Source organism: Eretmochelys imbricata, chromosome 3 (assembly GCF_965152235.1).
Source record: "Eretmochelys imbricata isolate rEreImb1 chromosome 3, rEreImb1.hap1, whole genome shotgun sequence".
Classification (NCBI taxonomy): Eukaryota; Metazoa; Chordata; order Testudines; family Cheloniidae; genus Eretmochelys; species Eretmochelys imbricata.
The window spans coordinates 113,279,284-113,301,305 of record NC_135574.1 but is presented as its reverse complement, the minus strand read 5'-3'; the positions used below and the strand labels follow the sequence as shown (position 1 = coordinate 113,301,305).

Genomic DNA, 22,022 nt, shown 5'->3' with positions numbered 1-22,022 from the left:
TTGTCTAAAATTTGCTCCTTAAAAGACCTAACAGCAAAGCATTACTATGGCTGAAGAGATTATTTGTTTTATGGTAGCATTTAAGAGCCCCAGTCAGACTACAATTCCATTGTGATAGGTGCTGTCTAAACACGGAACAAAACCCCCAGTCTCCTGCCCCAAAGAGCTTACAATCTAAATACAAGATAATGGGTACCCTGGCAGATGGGGGAGCTCAAGGAAACAATGACACAACATTGGTCAGCACGATAGGCAGTGGTCTTACAACATCAGCTAAAAGAAAAGGAGGACTTGTGGCACCTTAGAGACTAACCAATTTATTTGAGCATAAGCTTTCGTGAGCTACAGCTCACTTCATTGGAGCTGTAGCTCATGAAAGCTTATGCTCCAATAAATTGGTTAGTCTCTAAGGTGCCACAAGTCCTCCTTTTCTTTTTGCGGATACAGACTCACACAGCTGCTACTCTGAAACATCAGCTAACTATCACAGCATACAATCAGCACAATTTCATTAGTGCAAGTGTTTCCATTTCTATAATAAAAAAGTGAAACCTATAATGTCATTGTTACGTTTTGCTATATCATTTCAATCTGCAATATTTTTTTCCAGGAAACTCCCCTACACGTAAGTTCTCTTGCTTTAGATAATCAGATTACAAACTCCACTCTTAGTTCCTTCCATGTTTTAGAGAGTTTTTTAAATTTTCCCCAAAATTTCTAAGTTTAGCTCCATAAAATGATGCCTTTTATTGTTCAAGTTAGTGATACAGAAACAAGCACAGAAAGGAAAATAACAGTTAGTGACAAATGTTCAGAGTATTGTGATAAAAATAAAATGAAATTACATTAAAAGCAAAAGACAGTAAATTTTATACCGTAATTGAGAAGTAAAGACTTCCCCAGCTATTATACTGTACAATAGCAGAGTCCATGAATATTCAAATTTTGGTACAGGCACCAATAATTATATATGTCCATTTTAATCCAGTAACAAGTATGTGGTTGACGTTGTTTGGAATTACAAAAGCTTCTTCACCTTCTCCTCCCCCCAGATAACGTTAACAGGAAAGCAATTAAAAGTCACTGAGTGAACATGCTGTCTGCCTTTCTTGGTGCTTGTCTACAGTTTTTGTACTAGCATATTGGCTTCTAACCCAATATAGTTAGAGCAGTACAACATTTTGTGCGGATGCAGTTACAGTAGAACCTCAGAGTTACAAAGTGACCGGTTCACTAAACACCTCATCTGGAACCAGAAGTAAGCTATCAGGTAGCAGCAGACAGAAAAATAAATAAATAAAAGAGCAAATACCATACAGTACTGTGTTAAACAAACTACTAAAAATACAAAGGGAAAGTTTAAAAAAGATTTGACAAGGTAAGGAAACTGTGTCTATGCTTGTTTCATTTAAATTAAGATAGTTAAAAGCAGCATTTTTCTACTGCATTGTAAAGTTTCAAAGCTGTACAATATTAAGTCAATGTTCAGTTGTAAACTTTTGGAAGAACCACCATAACGTTTTGTTCAGAGTTACAAACAACCTCCATTCCCGAGGTGTTCGTAACTGAGGTTCTACTGTACATAGATATAATGATGCTTATATCAATATAGCTTATTTGTGTAAATTTACTTATAAAAAGCACCTTTAATGTCATATAACCCCCTAGTGCAGATACAGTTATATTGGTATAAAGATGCTCTCTATACAATAAGCTATCCCAGTATAAGCACCTTTATACCAATATAACTGTGTCCACAGTAGAGGGCTGTACCACTTTAACTATGTCTGCTGCTTGAAAACTGATATAATTATAGCAGTACAAAACCTATGGGTAAGCCAGCCCTCTATTGGGTATGTCACCTCTGACTGAAAGCAGCTTTACTACTTTCTGGAGCAGGAAGTACTTCTATAGTCAGGACATAATTTTGTGGATGCACTATTTTGGAGCAAAACAAGCCCTGTACACATTTAACTAATACATAACAGAAAAAAGCCATGGAAAAGATACAAGGAGAAAAAAGATGCCATAAAAACAGGTCTTAAACCAACCTTTGGCCCTAGCAAATCTGCATATTTTAAAGCTGTATTTAGCTATTTATCACTCAGTTGGTTACACTGTTACTCCAAAAAATTGAAAAAGCAAAACAAATCACAAAGACAAACATTAGAATATAATTTTTTTTAATTTTTATAAATAACTTATCTGTTACAAAGACAGTTTACCCAGCTAAATCACAAAACCATCAACTCAAGATATCCAAATTAGGTTTTATTAATAAAACAGGTAAAAACTGATTTGTCAATCTTCACATAGAACTGCAGATGAAGCTGAAAAACAAGGCCTCATTTTTATAAACAAAATGCATTGAATGCAAGTGCTTTGGGTCTACTGCCTAATTACCTGGGATTGTCATTTTCTTCCCACATAAAAAATGCAAAGCCTTCAAAACAAAAGGCCTTTGTGCATTCACATAGATCACTTGTAAAATTCCTACTTAAAAATGTCCACTGGCAAATGTTTACAGTGGGTGACAGTCTACTTTATCGCTTGCCTTTTGCTACATTTTTAGCAGTCCCTCCAGCCTCACTTAGTGCTGCTACATTATTATTTACATGCTGTCTTTTTCATGTGTCCTGTAATATAATTTCATTTTCTTGACTTCAGTTACATACGTTCCTGATCACCTGAATATTTTCCTTTAAAAACAATTATCAAAATAAAGAGATGCTGAGGTTGCTTCAGTGTTCAAGTCTGCTTGATTTCTCTTTTCCAGCCTTTATTTCAGTTGTCCTAAATATTGCTATCCTTGTTTTCTATAAATATAAGACTTCACCACCAAGTCAGGTTTAGAAACTGGCTGCCAAAACAGGAAAGTATTTAAAGTTCTCTGAACAAACCTGTATGATGCTGCTGCTGTTGATTTTGGTACTGTATGTACTTCCCCAATAGCTCTTCAAGAGTCTGCAAGATACCCAGCAGATGAAGCAAGCTTAAATTGGATGCTAGTCTGTTGGTGAGTTGAAAGTTTCTTAGTTTGTTTCCTTGTGCCAGACAAAACACTACCTTGTGTCACCCACCGTAAAACTCAGTGTACAGAGTGAACTATATGTATAACTCTTCCAACTTTTCCTGCATTTTTACCAAGCTGCATCTGCAGGTCTTCACAGATCATCAGCATTTACAAGAGCAATGTACAGAATGAGCAGAGGAAAGCTATTTTGTGCATAGTTTCTTACCATTAATGCTCTTATTTTAAGGCATTGCTTCTCTCAGATAAAAGCTTAAAAAAGGGACATGATCGTGCTTAATCACTTAAAGGGAAAAAAGAAAGTTAACAAAAAAGACTATTACACTATACATACAGAAGTACAAGAAAATAATAAAGGTGAGGAAAAGAAATCACTTAAAGCAGGCTCTAGAGCTATGTACAGTAGGAAAAGCTTTGGGGTATTTCACTGTGTATTGTACAGACAATGCATGCAGTTTTTCCTTTTCATCTTTAGAGGTGATTGTATAGATTCTGGCTTCACAGAGCAGAGACGTTTTCAGGGAAGACAAGGCAAAGAGTACCACTGATTTGTGAAGTTCTTCCCCTATCCATGGGCACTGTGGCAGCAAACAGTTAAACCTTGTTCCTTTTAATTTCCTCTGCATTTGTAGTGTTTCACTGAAAGCTTTGAAAACAAAAAAGCTATCATTCTATTCCTTTCCCCTGTCAAAATTCAGTAGTGACATTGGGGGATAAAGAGGGATGGGGAACACCCAAGCACCGAACACGGTGAGAATTATCTTACTGGGATATTGGTAATACTGTACACGGTTTAGGCAGCTGGCAACCAAGTCTTTCAGCAGATTACCTTTCAGCTGATGAATTTCAACTGCCTTGGACACAACACTGAGGTATTATTAGCTCTGTGGGCTGACATTTAACATTAGCAAACCACCATCTTGTCAAACCTTCAATTTTACAAAATCCTATGAATAAATGATTTTTTTTCCCAATGACAGAACAGTCCATTGTAGGTTTGTTATGGTTTTACAAAAGATAATGGGCCTCTTGGCTTAGAAATGCCTGGGCATTTCACATTGTTCACAACGGTTTAAGGCTGGATGATTTAAAAAAGTACAGGCAGTACAATTCCACTGAGCTCCCTCATCTTCGTCTGTGTCTGGAACAGTCTTTGGTGTTTTGACAATGGACCTTTGATCTGTAGGTGTGAAAAAGAAAAACAATTACTAAACAAGAACAGCAAGGATGAACAGAATTTTGAGCTGAGTTTTGGGTAACTAACAAAATTACCTTGTACCTGTGAAAACTTCACAAGCTGTTCTAAGTGACAGTGAGATCTCTCTCCCGCCTCCCTCTACCGGCTGCCTATATATAGCTTTGCCAACCACATCAAAGGTAAGTCTCCCAACCACTTTTCTGTTCTCTGTCTAGCCTCTTCCTAAATTTATTTGAATACTGCAGTTTTAGCAGATTAAATTAGTCAGCAAAGGGAAGGTGCAAACAGAGAAAGGGGTTATTATATAAAGTCACAAGAAAGTCTAATATTTATTTACATTTACAACATGAAAAAGAGGGCATGCTCTGGTCTCTGGGGGACTCTGAAGTAGGATTTAAAAATTTGACCCTGAACAAATGACAACAGAAAAGATCAGCAGCTTTCCCCAAACCAGAAAATGAACAGATAGAAATATCAAAAACAATACACTGTCCTGTTCACAAGTACGGTTCTTTACTGTACCACTCTCCAAAAGTCTATATCAAAAGATAGTCCTTGACGCATGCCCTGAAGTTCAGACTCAATGAAGCATAGGGCTGGAAGGGGCCTTAAGAGGTCATCTGGTCCATCCCTCTGCACTGAGGCAGGACTAAGTAAGCCTAGACTATCCCTGACAGGTGCCTGTCTAACCTGTTTTTAAAAACCTCCACTGATGGGGATTCCACAGTCTCCTGTGGCTACCTATTCCGTACTTTACTTACAGTTAGGAAGATTTTCCTAATATCGATCCTAAATTTTCTTACTGCAGACTACGCCCATTACTTCCTGTTCTACATTGTACATGGAGAACAATTGATTATCATTCTCTTTATAACAGCCCTTAACATATTGAAGACTTACCAGGTCACCCCTCAATCTTCTTTTCTCAAAATTAAACATACCGAGTTTTTTAACTTTTCCTCACAGGTCAAAAACTGGACACAATACTCCAGCTGAGGTCTCATCAATACCTAATACAGTGGAATGATTACCTCCTGTATCTGACATACAGCACTCCTGTCAATATATCCAAGAATTATATCTGCCTTTTTTGCAACTGCATCACATTGTTGGCTCACATTCAACTTGTGATCCACTATACCTCCCTCCCCTTTTTGCAGTACTACTGTCTGGCCAGTTATTCCCCATTTTATATTAGTGCATTTGGTTTTTCCTTCCTCAGTGTAGTACTTTGCCCTTACCTTTATTGAATTTCATCTTGTTGATTTCAGACTAATTCTCCCATTTGTCATGGTCATTTTGATTTCTAATCCTGTTCTCCAAAGTGCTTGCAACCCTTCCCGATTTGGTGTCGTCCACAAATTTTGTAAGTGTACTCTTCATACCATTATCAACAGTCTTTGGGTATTTAAGGTTAAGGGGAACACATGGGTGGGGGTGGGGATTCCAAAGCTGAGGGTCACTTGTGGGGAGCACCAGAGCAAGGAGGGCTTCAGCTGAGTGCCTCCACTAATTGCAATTCCAGCAGAATGACAGAGAAACATGCAGTCTCTCCAAACAGCTAAGTTGATGCCATAGGGCTTTATAGATTTAAAAAATCCCATTACCTGGAAACCAACAGGCAGCTAGTGCTGATCACAGACCACTGGTGTTGCACACTTCCAGTGAGATACACTAATTTACGTTACGCACCATCTTCACTTTGTGCGTTAATTTCAGTGCAGCACGGGTAACAGTATTTAATTATATACACATATGCTATACATATCCCACCTCTCAGTATTTCACCCTTTCCTAACCAGATTCATTTCATTACTACAGATACAAAGTTTAGCTTTTCATTATATGTATAGTCTTATTACTCTCTTGAAATGGCAACAGCAAACACTTTGATAGATGGTCAGACTTCACTATAGCTTGTTAGAATCTTTACTTACTGCTAAAATTTTATTTTGTAACTTTTTGATGCAACATTTCTCGGTTTATTCACAACAAATATCCATCACCACCATCACAGATTCTAAGAGAATCATTTTTCACTTTTGTGAATGGGGAAACATACAAGTGTCTCCAAACACTTACATCCAGAATTCATCATTATCTATACTGTATTTTAAGTGCAAATCTAAACTGTGGAGCTAAGCCCAAAACAACCTCTCAGATTTGAACAACTCTAAATCTTAGGAGTGTTCAACTTAAGACATAGAACCAAATTTTGTAACTGGGCCCTCCTCTACTAAGTAAGCACTTCTGTTATGGTTGATCTTTCTCATTTTAGGAGATGCGAAACTGAGAAGTAAAGGAAGGACTAATTTGGCAGTTCTTTAAATTCAATTTTTTAAAATAACTTTTAAAAAATATGTAAGAAACATTTGCAATGTCCAATAACTCATGTCCTAAAGCCTTAATGGTATTTAAAAACTAGCTGGATTTTAATATTTTATACGGTGCTATTAAATGGCAAAGTTGTATTTTAATACTATTTAAAAAAACAAACACTATTTTCATTGTTCCTGAATACATTTCTATGGTGACTTAGAATCCTAAATAATTCTCATCATTATAAAAACAAATTACAGAACACGATTTGTAAGCATTTTTGCAATAGGTGAGGCACACAAACAAAAACAGTAGTGACTTATAACCTAACCACGATATAGCACAATAGGCACAGTCAAATCTTTATTATTAATTATAATTAATCATAACCCTTAAAAATTCACTGCTTTTGAATCATGCAGATTTAATATGTTCTGGCTCACTTTGGGGGAAAAAAATCAAAAAGTTGTGATTCGTAACAGTCACTTCTAATCATACTCAGCAGGCATCTGCTATGGTTTTGGCAGAGCTTAAAGTCCTTGCCCATATAACACTGAAGTTCTCAGAACATCTAACATTTCCCTGTCTGGTCCAACAAGGGGCTACCCCAAACTGCTGAAACGACATCCCTCCACATTGATACAGTTAAGGCGTGGTTCAAGCTAAACTAAGGCTTTAGCATGGTCTGGTAACTGTTAAGTCAGATCTGCACTTATAAAACAGAACCAAATCTTTAAAGTATGTCTGAACTCTGAAAAGTTACTCTAAAAATAACATATGATTCCATGTTTAGTTGCAATGATTTCCAGATCACATGTTCTCAATTTAATAAACTTTTTTTCCTGTTAGCCTTGCAAACTCATCCTGGTCTCAGAAACAAGGTCAGAGTCTTTCCACTTCAAGCATTAGCACTTGTAATAAAAGGTTCTACAGGCTAAATTAGGCCTTCTGCGATGCCTATGCAAACGCAGGGTTTTCAGATTATGCCCTCACAACACCTCTACAACCCCTTTGCCTTCAATGCAGTTGGTACAGGTACAACTAATTTGAACTTTGTAAAAAGTTCATCATTCAGAGGGAATAAAATCTGCATCTCCTGTTTGTACTGGCTTTGTAGGGTTAACAGGAGTAAAAAACTGTAAAACTTATTTTGTCATTAACAAAAGCAGATAAGATATGAAATACACACAAATCTTAACTACATTAGGAATAAATTATCTGAATTGTAAATGATGCATAATATTAACTTTTCAAAAATATTTAAAACTGTTTTACTAGGGGTTGTAAGGTTTCTATGGCAAATCACTCACATGACAGCTGCTACAGCGATCAGAGAAAATCAGCCCTCTAGGGAAATTAAGCACAACTGAGTTGAATTATGGTAAATTTTAAAAAATACCCATCATTATTTAAACACAGAAAATCTGGTTGCTATGCTAACTCTCAGACTGTACAACTAAGCGTTGGCAGTTCTACTTTTGAATATTTTAAAAAACAGCTGACTCACCAAATGTGACTCACTGAGTTTTCAGCCCCAGGAAGCATGAAACCTCTCTCTCCCCCTCAGACTTGGCAGACTAAAATGTTTTAGTCTGCATTCTGAACTTCAGAAATTAACGCCCACTCACTCTTCATAATCCTCTTTAGAGAGGTGCAGCCCATCCCCAGATGCATGCATCTCCTTTGGAAAATGCTCACATTCTAAAGTTAAATGTTATGAATTACTTCTAAAATGCAGAGCCCTCAGTTTTTATTTAAAAGTGTTGCAATAATTTATTTTAACAAATGCCTTATGCTCTTAACAGAAATAGTCAGTTAAAAATATAAAGACATGGTATTTTAAACATAACATCTGACAACCAACTTATTTAACAGTTGTTGCTACTTAAATATCAAGGGTAATCATGTCTGCTTTTTGCAACATGAACTTAAAAAACCAAAAATTAAAAAAAATCAGATTTTTTAAATTTTAACGAAATACATTTAAAAATTAATATTTAAAATTAAATTTGAAACCATGACAACCTATATTAAGGCCCAAATTATATTAAAATAATTGAAATTAAAATAAAAAACAATATTCAAGTGGTATATGTTTTCTATTGAGGTTTTAATGAAAGTCAAAACACTGAACTGATACAAATCAGGCTAAGTATCTGGAATTAGAGTTTAAATACTAAGCCAGCTTTTGATAGCAGTAGCTTCTTCTGCAGATGCAGAGAATATTGTTTTTATTTCAACTAGTTCAGTTCAATGATTAGTTCACTCAATGTACTTTCAACTGGGATTTGACAAAGCAGAAAAGTTGATTTTCTCACTTCCATTTTATTAATAAGAACAAATGTGAGAGAGACTGAGATCTACTAGTTCTAAAATCTTGAAAGACATGGTGGCCAGAAACAATCAGTTCTATTCACTAAGACTTATTCCTTTGTTTAATGAATCAGCTAGTTCTCAATGCAAAAATATGTTTTGATACACTTACTTTTTTTCTTCTGTATCGAGCATGCTTAAGGTAGTTTTATTTAACTAATAAAAACAATTTTAAAATGCTATTCTGGTGGATTTTAATTGAATTTCAATTTCCATCCAAATGCAGCTTGACACAAATAAAAAATAAAAAATTAATAATAATCTAGTATATAAAAATGAAACATTCATCATTTTTCAACGATCAAAAATGTAAAAATGTAAAATCTGAATAAATGTACATTAAGGTAGATGATTGCTTAAATAATCGTATAGACATAGTGCATTCTCCTGGTTAGTGAAAAAAGTAGTTCCAAATTTAGTGTAAGGCTATATTTAGTTGCAAATCAACGTGTTTTAATGGTTTCCAACCAAAGAGAATCAACCTTTCTTTAGGGAAATAACTAAGAAGTTTAAATGCAAACCAAGATTAAAAATAATGATTTAACTCAAGATTTCCTGCTTGCTTATTTAAATCATGATTAAAATCAGTGATTTAAATCCATTCTCCCTGGCTCTTTGCTATAAAAGCTTTCATTTATACTCTACCTTATAATCCTGCTATTAGTCTTTGGGCAAAATATTCGATGACAACAAGGCAGCTCATCAGAGAACCATCAGAAAAGTATGCTTGCAAAGTTGAGCTACTTGACTGCTCCCAGGAAAGGAGAATATTATCATATCTACAGTGCCATTACCTTCCTCTAGTCTAGAATAAGGAAAGCCCACTTCTTTGACACAGGTACATATGTATTTGGCATGCTGCTAAAATAGCTCCTAGTTTTCTTTAGTAATATGTGCCATACACGCTTTACAAAAGTTTCTGGGAAATCATGAACTGTCAGAAGTGAGTGGTTTGTCAGTGCCAAAATTCTTTAATTAGCCTCTTCTCAAATAGTGTATAAAGCAAGAACCTGAAGGAAGAGCTTCAAAAGCTCAGAAGCCATTAAGAATACCCATCACACATGGAGATCACAAGAAATTTGGCATACCCTCCTTGGAATTCTGTACTAACATTGTTCTTTTCTAAAGCAACATGGTTTCACTAGGGGCTGTGATGAAGCCACCTAGCCTAGTTTACTTAGAACTATGCAATAGATTAAGTAAATATAGATGACCAACTTAAAAAAAACTAATCATAATCCAACCCATGTATTTTTCATAAATAAATCTATTTTAAAATACTAAATGTAATCATTCCTCTGTATTAATTTCTTCCCTCCTTGAAAATGTGAGAATGTATACAATGAAACGGAAAAGGAAGGAAAGCATGCAGAGGTAGGATTTACTCTCACTGACTTTCAATGAGAGTTAGGTACCTAAGACTATGTCTACACAGCAATGTAAGACTAGGGTTAGTAACTCGAGTCAGCTGAACTGTGTCAGGGAACCCTGGGCTTGAGCATTTACACTGTATTTTAATCCTAAATTAAGACCGTTCTGACCCATGCTCAAACCTAGGGCACTGGCATCCACAAAGCAGTGCACAGACCCGAGTCAAAGTAAACATATCCCAAAGTGCCTAGTTCTCCCATTCTGCCACCTGCAATGTCGACACTCTAGCCCTAGGAATGTGGTGCACTGTGGGAAAACTCTACTGCCCACCCTGTTTCCTAACTGTAATGGTCCTACTGATGGGATTGTGCCCAAAAGGAGCACGTGCATATAAATGGCATAAGTAGCTCCTTTGGTGGCTGTCTCAGTAGAATGACTGCAGTTTGAGAAGGATTTATGCTGAACTATCATCTAATCTGAGAATTGGGCTCACCAGCTCTAGGCTGAGTCACTGCAGCCTCCCTGCATGAAAATGCCCCTGTGCACCTGTTCTGAGGATAATTACGACGTCTCTCTCCAGGGCTGTCAAGCTATTAAAATGAAACTTTGCAATACTTAATTTTTAAAATGGGATGTTCAATGAAGGTGTTTTTGTTTGTTTGTATTTTTATTTATTTTTGTCTGTTTTGAAATTTGACATAAAATGAAGGTATCAGAGGAAAAACACCACCCCCCAGCCTGGCTGCTGCTGGCTGCAGAGCGGTGAAGTGCATCCCCAAGGTTTGAGGTACAGTGTGCTCCAGCACCCCCTCACCCCCCAGAATCCCTTGTCCCTGCCCAACCTCATGAGACAGGGATAAGGGATCCGCGGGAGGCTGCAGGGAAGTTTTGGGTAGAGTTGCTGATTTTGGTTGGACGTATTCCTGGAGGTTTCATCATGACAATCTTGAATTCCTGGATACTCCAGGACAATCCTGGATGGTTGGCTCCCACTTACTGTGCACATTGCCCTGGCGCCCCTGCACATGCAGCCCCAAGGAGGGCGGGAGCAATGGCCAGAGAATGAAGCAGGACCAAGCAGCTGCCCTGCAGGGAGGGGAGTGGCAGGGCTCCTGGCTCAGCATAGGGATGACCTGCAACATCCCAGCACCCAGGAGCCACCTCCTGCCTGTCAACTTCACTCCCTGCTCCAGAAGAACGTAGGACCAGCCATACTAGGTCAGACCAATGGCAGGTGCCCCAAAGGGAATGAATAGACAGGTTATCATCAAGTGATCCATGCCCTGGCACCCAATCCCAGCTTCTGGCAAACAGAGTCTAGGGACACCATTCCTGCCCATCCTGGCTAACAGCCATTGATGGACCTATCTTCCATGAATCTATCTAGCTCCCTTTTGAACCCTGTTATAGTACTGGCCTTCACAACACCCTCTGGCAAGGAGTTCCAGAGGCTGACAGTGCATTGTGTGAAAAAATATTTTCTTGTGTTTATTTTAAAACATGCTACCTATTTAATTTAATTTGGGGGCCCCTTGTTCTTGTATTATGAGAAGGAGTAAATAACACTTCCTTATTTATTTACTTTCTCTATACCACTCATGATTTTATAGACATCTATCATCTCCCTCCTTAGTCGCCTCTTTTCCAAGATGAAAAGTCCCAGTCTCATTAATCTCTCCTCATACAGAAGCCACTCTATACCCCTAATCATATTTGCTGCCCTTTTCTGAAAATTTTGCAATTCCAATATATCTTTTTTGAGATGGGGTGATCAGATCTGCACGCAGTATTCAAGGTGTGGGTGTACCACAGATTTATATAGAGGCAATATTATATTTTCTGTCTTATTATCTACCGCTTTCTTGATGATTCCCAACATTGTTTGCTCTTTGACTGCAGCTGCACATTGAGTGGATGATTTCAGAGAACTATCTACAATGACTCCAACATCTCTTTGGGTTGAGTGGTAACAGCTAATTTAGACCCCATCATTGTATATGTATAGTTAGGATTATGTTTTCCAATGTGCATTACTTTGCATTTATCAACATTAAATTTCATCTGCCATTCTGCTGCCCAGTTTTGTGAGATCCTTTTGTAGCTCTTCGCAGTCTGCCTGGGACTTAACTATCCTGAGTAGTTTTGTATCATCTGCAAATTTTGCCACCTCACTGTTTCCAAATCGTTTATGAGTATGTTAAATAGGACTGGGCGCAGTACAGATCCCTGGGGGACACCACTATTTACCTCTCTCCATTCTGAAAACTGACCATTTATTCCTACCTTTTGTTTCCTATCTTTTAACCAGTTACCAGTCCATGAGAGAACCTTCCCTCTTCTCCCATGACTGCTTATTTTGCTTAAGAGCCTTTGGTGAGGGACCTTGTCAAAGGCTGTCTGAAAATCTAAATACACTATATCCACTGGATTTCCTTTGTCCGCATGCTTGTTGACCCCCTCAAAGAATTCTAGTAGAGTTGTGAGGCATGATTTCCCTTTACAAAAACCATGTTGACTATTTCCCAACAAATTATGTTCATCTATGTGTCTGTCAATTTTGTTCTTTACGATAGTTTCAACCAATTTGCCCAGTACTGAAGTGAGGCTTACTGGCCTGTAGTTGCCAGGGTCACCTTTGGAGCCCTTTTTAAAAATTGGCATCACATTAGCTATCCTTCAGTCATTTGGTACAGAAGCTGAATTAAATGATAGGTTACAGACGACAGTTAGTAGTCCTGCAGTTTCACATTTGAGTTCCTTCAGAACTCTTGGGTGAATACCATTAGGTTCTGGAGATTTACTGCTGTTTAATTTATCAATTTGTTCCAAAACCTCCTCTAATGACACCTCAATTTGGGACAGTTCCTCAGATCTGTCACCCAAAAAGAATGGCTCAGGTTTGAGAATCTCCCTAACATCCTCAACAGTAAAGACTGATGCAAAGAATTCATTTAGTTTCTCCGCAATGGCCTTATCGTCTTTGAGTGCTCCTTTAGCATCTCGATCGTCCAGTGGCCCCATAAGTTGTTTAGCAGTCTTTCTGCTTCTGATGTATTTTAAAAAATTTTGCTATTACTTTTGGAGTCTTTGGCAAGCTGTTCTTCAAATTCTTTTTTGATCTTTCTAATTATATTTTTACACTTCATTTGCCAGAGTTTATGTTCTTTTCTATTTTCCTCATTAGGATTTATCTTCCACTTTTTAAAGGATGCCTTTTTGCCTCTCACTGCTTCTTTTACATTGTTGTTTAACCACAGTGGCTCTTTTTTGGTTCTCTTGCTATGTTTTTTAAATTGGGGTATACATTTAAGTTGAGCCTCTATTATGGTGTCTTTAAAAAGTTTCCACGTAGCTTGCAGGGATTTTACTTTTGGTACTGTACCTTTTAATTTCTGTTTCACTAACCTCCTCATTTTTGTGTAGTTCCCCTTTCTGAAATTAAATGCTACAGTGTTGGGCTGCTGTGGAGTTTTCCCTGCCACAGGGATGTTAAATTTAATTATATTATGGTCACTACTACCAAGCGGTCCAGCTCTATTCACCTCTTGGACCTGATCCTGTGCTCCACTTAGGACTAAATCAAGAATTGCCTCTCCTCTTGTGGGTTCCAGGACTAGCTGCTCCAAGACGCAGTCATTTAAGGTGTCAAGAAACTTTATCTCTGCATCCCTTCCTGAGGTGATATGTACCCAGTCAAAATGCGGATAAATGAAATCTCCCATTATTATTATTATTATTATTGAGTTTTTTATTTTAATAGCCTCTCTAATCTCCCTGAGCATTTGAGAGTCAGTAACACCATCCTGTTCTGGTGGTATGTAATATAGCCCTACTGCTATATTCTTATTTTTCAAGCATGGAATTACTATCTATAGAGATTCTATGGTACAGTTTGGTTCATTTAAGATTTTTACTTCATTTGATTCTACGCTTTCTTTCACATATAGTGCCACTCCCCCACCAGCACGACCTGTTCTGTCCTTCCGATATATTTTGTACCCTGGTATTACTGTGTCCCATTGATTATCCTCCTTCCACCAGGTTTCTGTGATGCCTATTATATCAATATCCTCATTTAATACTAGGCACTCTAGTTCACCCATCTTATTATTTAGACTTCTAGCATTTTAAAAACTTGTCATTTTTTTGGCTGTCCCCTTTTGCATGACGTAATTGAATGGGACTTTTTTTTCATTTGACTGTTTCTCATCAGATCTTCCCTGTATTTTATCATTTTCCATCTTCTCCTCCTTATTAGGACATAGGGAACCTCCATTTATAGATCCTCCCCTAAGGGATGTCCGAACCAGGCAAGCTCCAGGCAAGCTCCACACAGCAAAGAGGAAGAGCCGGTGCTGGGGGAGGAGCAGGAAAGAGGAGCGCGCTCAGCATTTAATGGTGCTTCCTGCTGCTGTGCTGGCTGCCTGCAGCACTGCTCCTCTGCCCCCAGTTACTCTGGGATACATCTGGAGTACTTCTGGGACCTCAGTTAAGCTAGGGCCATATGCACACAGGAAACCAACAGGGCTCACACCCTGGGTCCTATGCACTGGGACACTGGGTCTGAGCCCTAGATTAGCACATTTGCAGTGTGGACGCACAGGGTGCGTGTGTGTGGCTTGAGCCTGTGCTCAGACCCAGACTTAAATTGCTGTGTAGACATAAACTTAGTGGTATTCACGCTTTTGAAAATAGACACCACAATCAATATTCAGATTGAATCAGTATTACAGCATGTGTTGCTAAAGGTAAAATAATATTTTAGTATAACTCTATTTATGCTAGGACTAAATCCAAACAGTACCTTTGGGTTTTGGTGGCACAGGACCTAGAAATCCAATATTGTCATAAAAATTATGAATAGCGCTGGGATTAAAATGTGGTCCTGAAAAAAAGGTAAACAGTTTTTTTTAAAACAAAAACCTTTGGACATAAAAGCACAATTTTTTTGTAATGGTTACAAATGATAATACTACTATGTACATCATTAGCGCCTTTCATACCAAGATATCAATACAGGTCTGAGAAAGATATTACTGGTGGCAATGACAGGCTAAGTAACTTTCCCTCTAAGGTTACACAACAAGTGAATGGCAGAGATGGGAACAGAATCCAGGAAGCTTGATTCAGTCAACAGCTCTAGTTGGCAGACTGACTCCGTAAATAATATTCAATTAAAGCATTATATTGGTAATTTTCACCTGCATCTTTCACGTATTTGTTTTTTTAAAGGTAATTATTTTACTACAGTCCAAAGAAAGGCATTATTTCCTACGATACAATATGTTTTATGTATTTAGATAACTTACTGTACAGAAGCTCTGAGCTCCCTAACTATAATTAAACTCACAATTATGACACACACTTAAATGTATAAAAGCTACGTACAACTTATTGCTGAGCTGCTGAGTGGGGATTACTTAATTTGAATTTCCTTCATTTTATATCTTTAACCTCTCAATCCTAATGGTTTCATAAATGTTTTCTCGTTTTAATTTCCTCTTTAAAAAGAAAAAGGTGTGTACTGAAACACATTGGAAAGTTTTCTTCAATCATTCACAACTTATCTTTTTTCTAACGTAAGAAAGCATGCATTACCTTTGAATATTAACTGTATGCTACATTTGGCATTTCAAATGCCAATCATTTGAGTTCTACAAACCTTCAAAATAAATCTGATCAAATCTCAAACCATACCCAATGACTTATTTTCATGGATGTCAGCAATCCTCTCTTTTTCTGTTTCTCAGCTACGTCCAGGGGCTCAAAACCTCACTGTAGCATTATCTTTGCTAAATCCCTATTTTCTTCTTCCTTACCTGCAGATGCACAATCTTGGTCTTCAATGACCAAAGAATCCAAAAGCAACAGGGGGGAAAAAAGTCTTATGGCCCTGCAGATGAGGAGGGAGGACATACTGGAAGTGAATCTGAAGCACAGTTTTAACTACCTATGGTTAGATAACGGACAGAAAAAAGTGAGGAATGCTGGCCATGCATTCCGAGAAACTTTTTTCATTCTCCGTAATTCAAAAAATAGCCAACTAGATTTTTCCAAAGTTACAAAATAATTTACTTCTAGACTTATGGCAAGCATGGTGTGATAAATTTCAACCCCTGACTTTTATTTGAGGGGTAGGTAATGGGGAGATTATAAAACCATAACACTGGGTTTAGAATGAAAGTATTTTTATAATCATAACTATATTATTATGATAATGCAAATAACTTATGTGATAGTTTAGTCTGATATTTTATTTGTGTGTCATTGGGCTGAGATGGGGGGGAATAAAATAAAAAAGGATGTTTACAGTTGCTGATACACTGAGAAAGCATACTGTACCTCTTGCTTGAAAAAGATCGATCTCTTTGGTTAGGCAATCTATGTCTATCTGCAGCTGTCTGTTACAACTTCGCAACTGTTGCATTTCTTCCAGCTGAAAAAACAAATCTGTTAGACTGAGTTTTCCCACTTCAGCATCAATCACCATTCACGTATAGGTGGATGTACATTTAAGCTTATTTTTGGATTGGAGATGTATCAGTCACCCCTTTGTCATGGCTTTATTGTTCGGTCTTTCAGGCCAAGTACATTGCACACATGCTCACAGATGAATTACTACTGAATTACTGTCCCTTTACACAGACTAATAACTGTTTCAGATTCAGTTTATAGATTCAGGAACTGCTAGTAGTCCACCACATGATGGCTGGCAAGATACTATGACTCCTTTTCTTTCAAAAATAATATGTTGCCTCCAAAGCGTTAGCTCCCTTTTAAACTATCCTCACATATTATCTTGCTATACAATTGACAAGACAGACGAAGCATGAGAGGAGAAGGTGGCTAGAATGCTGGTGGAAGAAGGTGTGCTATGAAACAGATTGTAAACTTGAGATTCTAGACTGAAGCTCTAGTTATTCATGTCTTTGAGACCTTCAGACTAGCCTACTGAAGTGTGGTCTCCATGGTACTATCCTTGAAAGCCACTGAGAAAGTTCAGTTAGTGTGCAACATAATTGCCAACTTAGTGGTTCTTGCTATGTAGAGCATATTATACCTGTTATATCCGTATTGGGAACAACACGAACTACCAATTTAATTCTAGATACAATGTACCATTAAATAAATTATTGTGCCATTTATTTTATTATGAAAGATCATGCTTATGGTTTGAATTTTACAGCATACAGAGATTGGGACTTACTGAAGGAATTTGGGAAACAGAATTCGATCTTTTCAGGCGCCTTCGTGTCAGATTATTCTCCATTTCATTGACTTCCGATTTTAGTTTATCTAACTTTTTCTTTTGAATCTCGAGTTCACGTTGAAGTCGCTCCATCCTGGCTTTCTGGTGTACCAGTAAAGCTGCAATACATATCAGCAAACAAAGTCCAATTTTAGCTAATTTATTATCCACCATACTGCAACAGTTGATAAATAAAGATGAAAGCTAACATCCTCCCAGAAAAATGATTCCATAAGAATGCTTTTTCATGCTTCTCACAAGAAAGTTTCAGCCATGTAAGACCAGACATCCTATTATACTTCTGAATAAAGCATGAATCAAGTATTTCATCGGCATTAAAATCTAAAGGGTCTAACATGTTATGTCTATGTAGTATTGTCTGGTTTTGTATTGTCTGGCTTTGCAGCTTTGACAAGCTGCAAAACTGGGTAACTCAATAATTCTAATGGTGATCCAATGAACCGTGTGGTATTTGGAAACACATACAAGCACAACACGTTTACCTTTTTTGTACTTTTCACTGCCTGTTTCTTTGAGAAAAAAACAAGAAAAAATTAATCACGCAAAAAATCTAAAGGGTCAGAGCAAGAAAATCTCGACAATAAGTTTTCTCACATTAAATAGAAAACAAGTTAAATTTAGCCACATATTACAATTTCTGAAAATAAGCTTTTACAAAACCTACAGTCAAAATTGTAAGGGGAAGACTAAAAAAACAAACAAAAAACCACCCAAAACCAAATATCCCTTGCACTGTATTCGTCTCAAATACCACAAAATTTTAGACAAACTATGAACACACTATATGAAGTAGATTTTAAAGTAAGGCGTGCCTCTACCACAGAACACACTACAAAAGGTTCTCTCTACCCCCACCCCACTCTCCTGCTGGTAATAGCTTATCTAAAGTGATCACTCTCCTTACATTGTCCTTCGTCCTTTAGATAAGCTATTACCAACAGGAGAGTGGGTTTGTGGGGGAGGGTGGGGAGAAAACCTGGATTTGTGCTGGAAATGGCCCACCTTGATTATCATACACTTTGTAAGGAGAGTGATCACTTTAGATAAGCTATTACCAGCAGGAGAGTGGGGTGGGGGGAGAGAAAACCTTTTGTAGTGATAAACACCCATTTTTTCATGGTTTGTGTGTATAAAAACATCTTCTGTATTTTCCACAGTATGCATCCGATGAAGTGAGCTATATAGCTCACGAAAGCTTATGCTCAAATAAATTGGTTAGTCTCTAAGGTGCCACAAGTACTCCTTTTCTTTTTATCTATTTCAGTGGTTCTCAAATTGGGGACCATGACCCCTCAGGGGATTGCAAAGTTATTACATGGGGGTCGCAAGCACATGCCTCCCAGGTAGCTAGTAAGTCTGCTGTGAAAAGTGATATTAACAAATATACGCGCAATATCACTTTAAAATAGTGTAAATATAAAAAAATGTGCTTTTAACTTGCGGGGGGGGGGGAGGGGAGGTGTCACACTCAGAGGCTTGCTATGTGCGGAGTCGCCAGTACAAAAAGTTTGAGAACCATTGGATTTGATACACAATGAGAAAACGTGGCAATCAATTCAATTTCTATATATATATTAGTTCACATTACAGACTGCAATTAAATACATCACTTTTATTGGGACTATGTTCTGTAAAACACTGAGTACATCTAAACTACTATGTAAATGAGTTGTATTTATTAATAAGTAGTAGTAATAAGGGGCTATTTAAAAAGGGTAGGACAGCAAGGGTAGGACAGTCCCTTACAAGTGAAGGGTCCAGACAGATCTGTGATTTGAATACAAGCTGTAAAAGTAAGTGTCTACATCTAGTCTATGTTGCAACATTCTATTACTATTACCCTACTATTACCCTGTCTGCTTGTTCGTTCACCCACCTATTTATCTTGCATTGATTGTAGGTTCTTTGGAGTAAGTACGTTTGTACGGTGCCTAGCACAACGAGGCTCCAACCTGATTAAGGCTTATAATTTAATTATTAAACACATAGTCATATATAATGTTAAAAATTTTCAATCATGTCATATGTTGTTTGTAAAAGTAGTAAAGTAATTCCAACTGGTGTGACGTGATGCAGCTGTTTCATTCTCTTTCAGTCTGTTTGGTCCGGTTTAGGGCTGCCTTAAGTAATACACTTTAAAGTTACTGTAGTGTGGCTACTAGCCACACAATAATAAAACTGCAACATGCCTTCTGTTTAATATAAAAGTTTCAAGCTTCTCTAAATCCACATGCATAGTCAGATTGGCTTGAAATGTGCTATAGCAATAGAGGGTTCAGAATTCAATTTTGGTTGCAAATATGGAGTCATTTGGACAAGGAGCTCTAAAGATACAGCCTCTCCTTCCTCCTAATTATCCTTTTTTAAAAACAGGCTGGTCTAAACACAAATTTGCACTGAAACAATGTTGAATTAAAACCAGTTTTGTAGTTCAGTGCAAGTCTGTGTGGACATTTATTTTGGAATAAAAATGGTTAAGTAATCAACTGAATTAAGAAAATTTTATTTACCTTATGCCTTTTTGCAAAGACATAGGGAAAAACGCTGGGCACTAACCACATTTATCACTAGACTTTCCCTGATGCGATCTAGTTTGTCACCAAGAAACAGCTGCAAAACCTGACAAAGTTATTGAATTTTTTTAGGGTTGGCGAGGGAGGGTAAAATTCCGAAAATACAGCACCAGGAGATTTTTCACTAGAAAAATTCCTTTATGTGGAACCATACTGACTTTCCCATGGATCATCAGTAGAGTTGAGAACCCTTATAACCACAGCACAGACCTTTAACACTGGAGCTCAGGGAAGTCACTTCAAGTCTGCATAGAAATATTTATCAACCAAGACCATCACTACCCTATGGAAAAGCAACACACTCTCCCCCCTCACACTGCATCTTGCAGATAAGATGATTTTATGTAACTTCTCAGTTACTTCTAGCAGAGTTGGGAACACAACCCAAGTCAGTTATGTGGCAAATCCAAGTCCCATCCACTCAGCCACACTATCTTTTGAAATGAATCTGCCAAAGCTGAATTCCCCTTGTGAATAGTTATACATAATGGCACTATACTGCGTGCCTTGAATGAAGGAGGGGCTGCAAGAAGAAAAAAAAGATAGCCTTTTGTTAAGGCAACGGACGGGGCTCTATCTTGGTCCTGTCCTGAGCTCTATTACAGGCTTCTTATGTGATGCCAGACAAATCACTTAAATTAGGTCTGTATAGAACACACCTTACTTCTGTGAGATTTAGGAGTAATAGCAGCCTTATGATTAATGCACTGGATTGGGACTATGCAGACCTGGGTTCAAAATCTTGGCTTGACCACAGGAATCACAAGGCTTTGTTTTCACTAGAAAAAAGGGTGTTCTTAACTCAAGTTAACTAACTTGAGGTAAAATTCCTAGAGAAGACAAGCTAGCAGGTACATACGTATTATGACAAAGACTTTAATTACAGCACCCCACCTCATTTAGTGCACAAGATGGATCTGCTCTAGAGATAATCAGGGTTCTGTAGTCAATTGGGCTGCTGTCTGTAGCATACCTGGCATTTGTTGCAGAAGCTAGCAGGTGTGTAGTGAATGAGGCAGTGAACTTATGGAAGAGAAAGGATGATTGTAAAATTAAGGCAGCTGAGCACTACCCTGAAAAATGGCTCCTTATCATGTAATTAAAGACCGCATCATAGTGCACACAAAGGGGCCAAATAAGGGTTGCACAGACTATGCAATTTACTAGGTTTTTGAAAAACAATCCATCCATCCCTGGAACTGTACTGACTTTCACATGATTCATCAGCATGATTGAGACCTTCAGATCCATAGCAGATTTCTCTATTACTTGAGCAAATAAAGTAAATGGTAGTAGTAAGCTATCCTCTATGTGGACCAGTCACTAGAGAGAGACAGACACTTTGCCAGCGTCTGTGGGTTTGCCAGTGGGTTTCACAGTTATTCTGACAGCCGAGGAATGTGGTTTAGCAGTCTGTCCCATTCTGGCTCCTTCCTCCCCTGTTTCTTTCTTTGTTCCCCTTTCCCTCCCAGTTTATAGTCCCTCCTTCCCTGGCCTCTTTGTCCTCCTCTGTTCCCATCCCTGTCCCCAAGCTCCTGCTCCTCACCCCTCTGCATTGAAGTCAGGTTGCTTCCTCCTCTTCCTCACTTCCTGGGCACCAGCAGAGGAGCATTAAGAACATAGGAGAGACAGGCTCCCTGTTCTCAGTTCTGGTGTCCAGAGCTGCAGCTGGTAGGGGCAATTGCAGGAAAAGTCAAGCTCAGCCCCTGCAACTCCAGAATGGAGCATGTTCAGTAGCTCAGTGGAAATTATTCACGTGTTCAGCTGGCATGCAGGAGCAGTGCACGGAGCGAGTATTCTTAGTTCATATGCAATCTGTGGAGAATTTTGTTGCTGAACTTTAAACCTCTACTGAGCACGTGAACATGGAGATTTTTCAGAGGCTTT

At 38.0% G+C, this 22,022-nt stretch overlaps 1 protein-coding gene across 3 annotated transcripts in view; it reads right to left on the bottom strand.

The window, feature by feature from the left end:
- Nucleotides 1-2,166: 2,166 nt before the first annotated feature.
- The window catches only part of TAB2 (TGF-beta activated kinase 1 (MAP3K7) binding protein 2), a 142,821-nt gene continuing 122,965 nt past the window's right edge, over nucleotides 2,167-22,022 (bottom strand). For all 3 annotated transcript variants that reach the window (XM_077813183.1, XM_077813184.1, XM_077813185.1), the window contains 4 exons: nucleotides 17,500-17,660; nucleotides 16,635-16,728; nucleotides 15,097-15,177; nucleotides 2,167-4,211 (listed from right to left, as the gene is read on the bottom strand). In XM_077813183.1, coding sequence (XP_077669309.1) covers nucleotides 4,066-4,211; nucleotides 15,097-15,177; nucleotides 16,635-16,728; nucleotides 17,500-17,660 — 482 coding nt within the window. In that variant the 3' untranslated portion in view covers nucleotides 2,167-4,065. The remainder of the gene's footprint in view (nucleotides 4,212-15,096; nucleotides 15,178-16,634; nucleotides 16,729-17,499; nucleotides 17,661-22,022) is intronic.